Source organism: Adelges cooleyi, unplaced genomic scaffold (genome assembly GCF_023614345.1).
Source record: "Adelges cooleyi isolate 19-005CV unplaced genomic scaffold, UGA_ACOO_1.1 ACOO_flye_CR_arks_rails_tigmint_CR_PRNA_404, whole genome shotgun sequence".
In the NCBI taxonomy this organism is placed as follows: Eukaryota; Metazoa; Arthropoda; class Insecta; order Hemiptera; family Adelgidae; genus Adelges; species Adelges cooleyi.
Genome location: NW_026096084.1, coordinates 48,859 through 53,130, shown reverse-complemented (window position 1 = coordinate 53,130; position 4,272 = coordinate 48,859). Strand labels below are relative to the sequence as shown.

The following is a 4,272-nucleotide window of genomic DNA, read 5'->3' as shown; positions in this document are numbered from 1 at the left end:
TTTTTTTTGTACAATAATACTCATAAATTATAATGTACGGTAGGCCCCGTGCAAGAACTTCTCAATAATAACAAGTATATACAGTTATACATGGTTTATTTAACACATTTGTACATTGGTATTTGTAGAATATTTTTACATTTTTATAAGCTGTACATTGAATAAATAAAAAACACAATCTTAACGAAATTCTTGTGGCCGTTTTTTTTCTTCAAATATGTCATCATTGAAACGTCCGCCGCCGCTGGGGCGGATTTCCACGAGTCTGCCGCATAGATCCGGCTGAACGAGCGGTGGCACGGGCCGGGTTGACTGCGAGGTCATCGGTGATGTCTGGCAGCATACACCCGCAACTCCGGGAACTTCCGCCGTGGCGTCCGCCGAAACCACACGTAGTCTACGACCGTACGGCTGAAAAAAAAATCGTTTATCATCAGTTACGCACTCTATTGTCGAGACCATTGATAACCAGTTTTTTCTCATCAACCACGCGGACGCGGACGACGTTTGGTTCCAGCATGACGGCGCCACGACGGACGTTCCGCACGAACGGCTCGAGGGCACGTGTTTATCTCTCGCAGAGGTCACGTTAATCGGCCCAGCCAGACGTTTTCCGGAGATGCGCAGGTCTATGTCGCCGCAATCGCCGGATGCCCTCAAAGTCGACACGACCCAAGCCGTAGTGCTCAAGCTCAGCCGGATCCGTGCGGGGGCAGAGTCGTTGAAAATCCACCTGTCGCACCTGTGTGCCACCGTGCGAAGCCGCGGCCGACGTTTGAACCGTGTCATATTTCATAAGCAACCGGCCTTTCAAACAGATCAAGAATTTCGTTAAAATCGTCACAAACATATTAATACTATGGATAACTTAAAGGTTGACATCGTCGACGCCCAAAAGCAGTGTGCTCGTCCGAGTGCGAGCAACCGAGTGCGAACAGCCGGTTGTCAATTGCTGCTTGGTTCATGATTACATAACTGAACGCTCACTGAAATCATCAAGGGGTAGTAATTAGATTAATAGCGAGGCGTGTGTTATAGTCCCTAAGAAAAAAAAAAACTGCTATTATTTGTATTTTCACTTACCGCCCTTATTGGCCATCTGCACGTTCCTAGGGCGGCGGCGGGGGGGACCATTTTCGAGCTGGTACAATGCCTTTTGGGTGCAGTTTAAGCGTTGGGTTTTTTTCCTTAATTTGTACTTAAAATAGTTTAGCTCGTCTGTCTTTATCTCCATCTCGCCAAAGTGTGCCGATTCTTGTTTTTTCATTTCTTTCTGCAGTACTTGGTATTTGTTTACTATGTCGTTGTACTTTGACTCAAGATTCTCTTTTTCTTCCTGCAGCTTTTCCAATTTGTTTAATATTTCGTCGTAGTTGGATTGTAGCTTTTCATTTGCTCCCTGCAGCTTTTGCCATATCGATTCTAACATTTCTTTTTCTCCCTGCAGCTTTTGAAATATCGATTCTAGCAATTCTTTTTCGCCCCGCAGCTTTTGAATTTGGTTTAGTATGTCTGCGTTATTTGATTCTAGCTTATCGTTTTCTCCCTGCAGCTTTTGACACATCGATTCTAGCTTTTCTTTTTCCGCTTGTAGCTTTTGACACATCGATTCTAGCTTTTCTTTTTCCGCCAGTAGCATTTGAATTTGGTTTACTACGTCGTCATAACTTGATTCTAGATTATCTTTTTTTTCCTGCAGGTTTTGACGTATCGATTCGAGCTTTTCGTTTTCATGCTGCAGCATTCGCATTTTGTTTACTACATCATTGTAACTTGACTGTAGCTTATCTTTTTCTTCATGCAGCTTTCTCATTGCGTCATTGCTATTTGAAAGCACTCGCGCCCATTCGTTGTTTAAGTTGTCGATTTCTCTTGCGTGCTCACGACGCAATCTCTCATACTCCGCGGCGTACTTTGCGGCGCATTTCCTCTGTTTATATTTATAATTATTATTATTATTATTTAAGAAGCACCGAGGCATTAGGGTAGGTTTACTGGACTGTCGATACTTACATTGTAATAGAGAAAACCAGCGCCGGTCACGACGCCGCCCGCTAATGCCGCCGCAATGTATTCATACATCCTTTAAAGACTTCGGTAAACTTGGAATGACTTGGAATGACTTGGAATGACTTGAAATGACTTGGATTGACTCGTAACAACAAAAAATACTTTCGCGTTGCGTGTCTGTTCGACGTCTGGTGAAACATTGGTTGTTTACTCGAGGTCGCTAACAAGTAATATTAATACTGAAATCGGCCAGCACAAAAGCCTAATAACTAAAAGCCTAACAACAGCTGTTATTACCTACACAGGTGCATATTGCTGTCGACCGAGTAATTAGTGCTGAACCGATGGATTTACGATTGGAAAAATAGACACATACCGTAGACACAAGCTGTAGCACATATTATATCAAACCCTTCGACTAGCATATACATGCATTTGTCGTCCCCTGAGATCTTTCCTTTGTCCGTGGCTCGACACCGTCGAGTGGGGCCAGTAAGACAACATTTTGTAGGCAACATTAAGCAACATCAGGCCGAGGCCCTGAGACCGGCGGAAGACGCGAAACTAGCAGGGTACGTCGTGGTTAAGCGCAGTAGTTTTAGTGGCAAATCGCGGCGCTAACAACCGCTGTTTCTTCGCGCGCCTGGCATCGTCGGACAGACCGTGATCTCGTGGATCTAACGAGGGATCGAGCGGCCTTCTATACGCCCTAGCGGCTGAGAAATCCGGGAAAACTCCCATTTTCATTTGAAAATTAGTAATTTTCAGGCTTTGTTATTTTGCATAGCAACGGCCGCCGGCGGCCGGGTAAGTTTTTTGGTTTTGGCGGGTTTTCGGTCAAGGAGTGGATTTTTATGCCATTTTGACGTCGGCGACCTGTCTGAATCGCGCCAGAACCTTTATGTAAAGGGCTGGTGACCCTAAGACAAAGGGTAATGGCGAAAAATCGCGTTTATTGTTAGTGGGGCCGTAACATATGGGGTACAATCGACCATTACCGTACATGTTTTCTCAAAAAAAAAAAATGAAAAACCCTATCACCACTAAGTCTTACAACATAAAACCGTCGTAGTCTTTGCCCTTAAGTACTTGAAGGTTTTTTGGATTTTGAGCGACGATAGGTACGGGTTTTTTGTGACGTTTTTTTTTAGGGCAAAGTCGTTTCGACGGCCAACTCATTTTTTTTTTTTTGACATCACCGAGAAACGCTGTCACGTCGTGTCACGGCTTTATATAATATTACACAGTGCTTTGGTGTCGTTAAACGCCGTTTTACCGGTACGGGGTGCCGGTCGACGGGGAGTTTTTTTTGTTTTGTCGAGCTCATGAGTACTTAAAACCTATGTCCATATCTGTTATCTTTGCCGGCGTGTTAGGCTGATCGGATCACTGTAGTTATTCTTATAAAGAGAAAGAAAAAATTGTGTAATATAAATCCGCTGACGATAATAGATTTTTTTTTTGTCTAGAAGCCGATAGGTCAAGTTAAATTGATTTTTTTTGAGGCTTCAAATGTTTCTAACCGTTGAAATATAAATTAAAAAATTAAAAAAATACAAAATAGGTAGTTTTGCCTGACTCGATTCGAACCCGAAACCTCTTGATTATTAGTTCAAAGTGTTAACCGTTACGCCACTAAGACATATTCACTTCTAATGGGTAATTGTTTGGGTATTTAACGTGGAACCGTTTAACTTCACTCAAAAAAAGTTGACATAAAAAAATTTTAAAAAAATATTGAAGTCATTAATCGAGAGGAGTTTGCATACTTACACACGGACAGAAGAAATATATATATATATATATATATACTTAATGACGTCAGCACTGTGAACGACCCCTGCCATAAGACATGTCCATGTCAAAAAAAAAAAATGCAGTCAGAACGATTGAACGTGGTAACTAATAAAACGAACCCCAATCAGAGGGTGGACAAGTAATATAACAAAAATAATTTGACAAAATTGAACTTTTTCTTATTTATTTTCAAGTAAATGCATAAATGTCGCGGGTACGCCGTCTTTAGGTCAGAGAATTCGGTCAAGGTGGCTTTAAACTAGAATATTATGAGATAGGACAAACTAACAAAATATAATATATTTAAAACACTGACAAGATAAGAGTGCACTCTATATTCGAGAGATTAAACAAACAATATAATGTATTCCGAATGCACGACTCGGTCATGATCTGCCCTTATCTAACTTTTGAAGACCTTTATTTTATGGTCTCGCCCCATTCCGGTTTAATATTTTCCGGATC

The 4,272-nt window shown here is 41.8% G+C and overlaps 1 protein-coding gene across 1 annotated transcript; it reads right to left on the bottom strand.

Annotated features, from left to right (window-relative positions):
* Positions 1-1,075: 1,075 nt before the first annotated feature.
* LOC126841691 (golgin subfamily A member 6-like protein 22) lies at positions 1,076-1,813 on the bottom strand. The gene has a single exon (XM_050578281.1). The coding sequence runs from the start codon at positions 1,811-1,813 to the stop codon at positions 1,076-1,078; it is 738 nt and encodes a 245-aa protein (XP_050434238.1).
* Between the last annotated feature and the right edge of the window lie 2,459 nt (positions 1,814-4,272).

Excerpts from the sequence above, each read along its gene's own strand:
- LOC126841691 (XM_050578281.1), bottom strand. The coding sequence starts at position 1,813 with ATGAGAAAGCTGCATGAAGAAAAAGATAAGCTACAGTCAAGTTACAAT.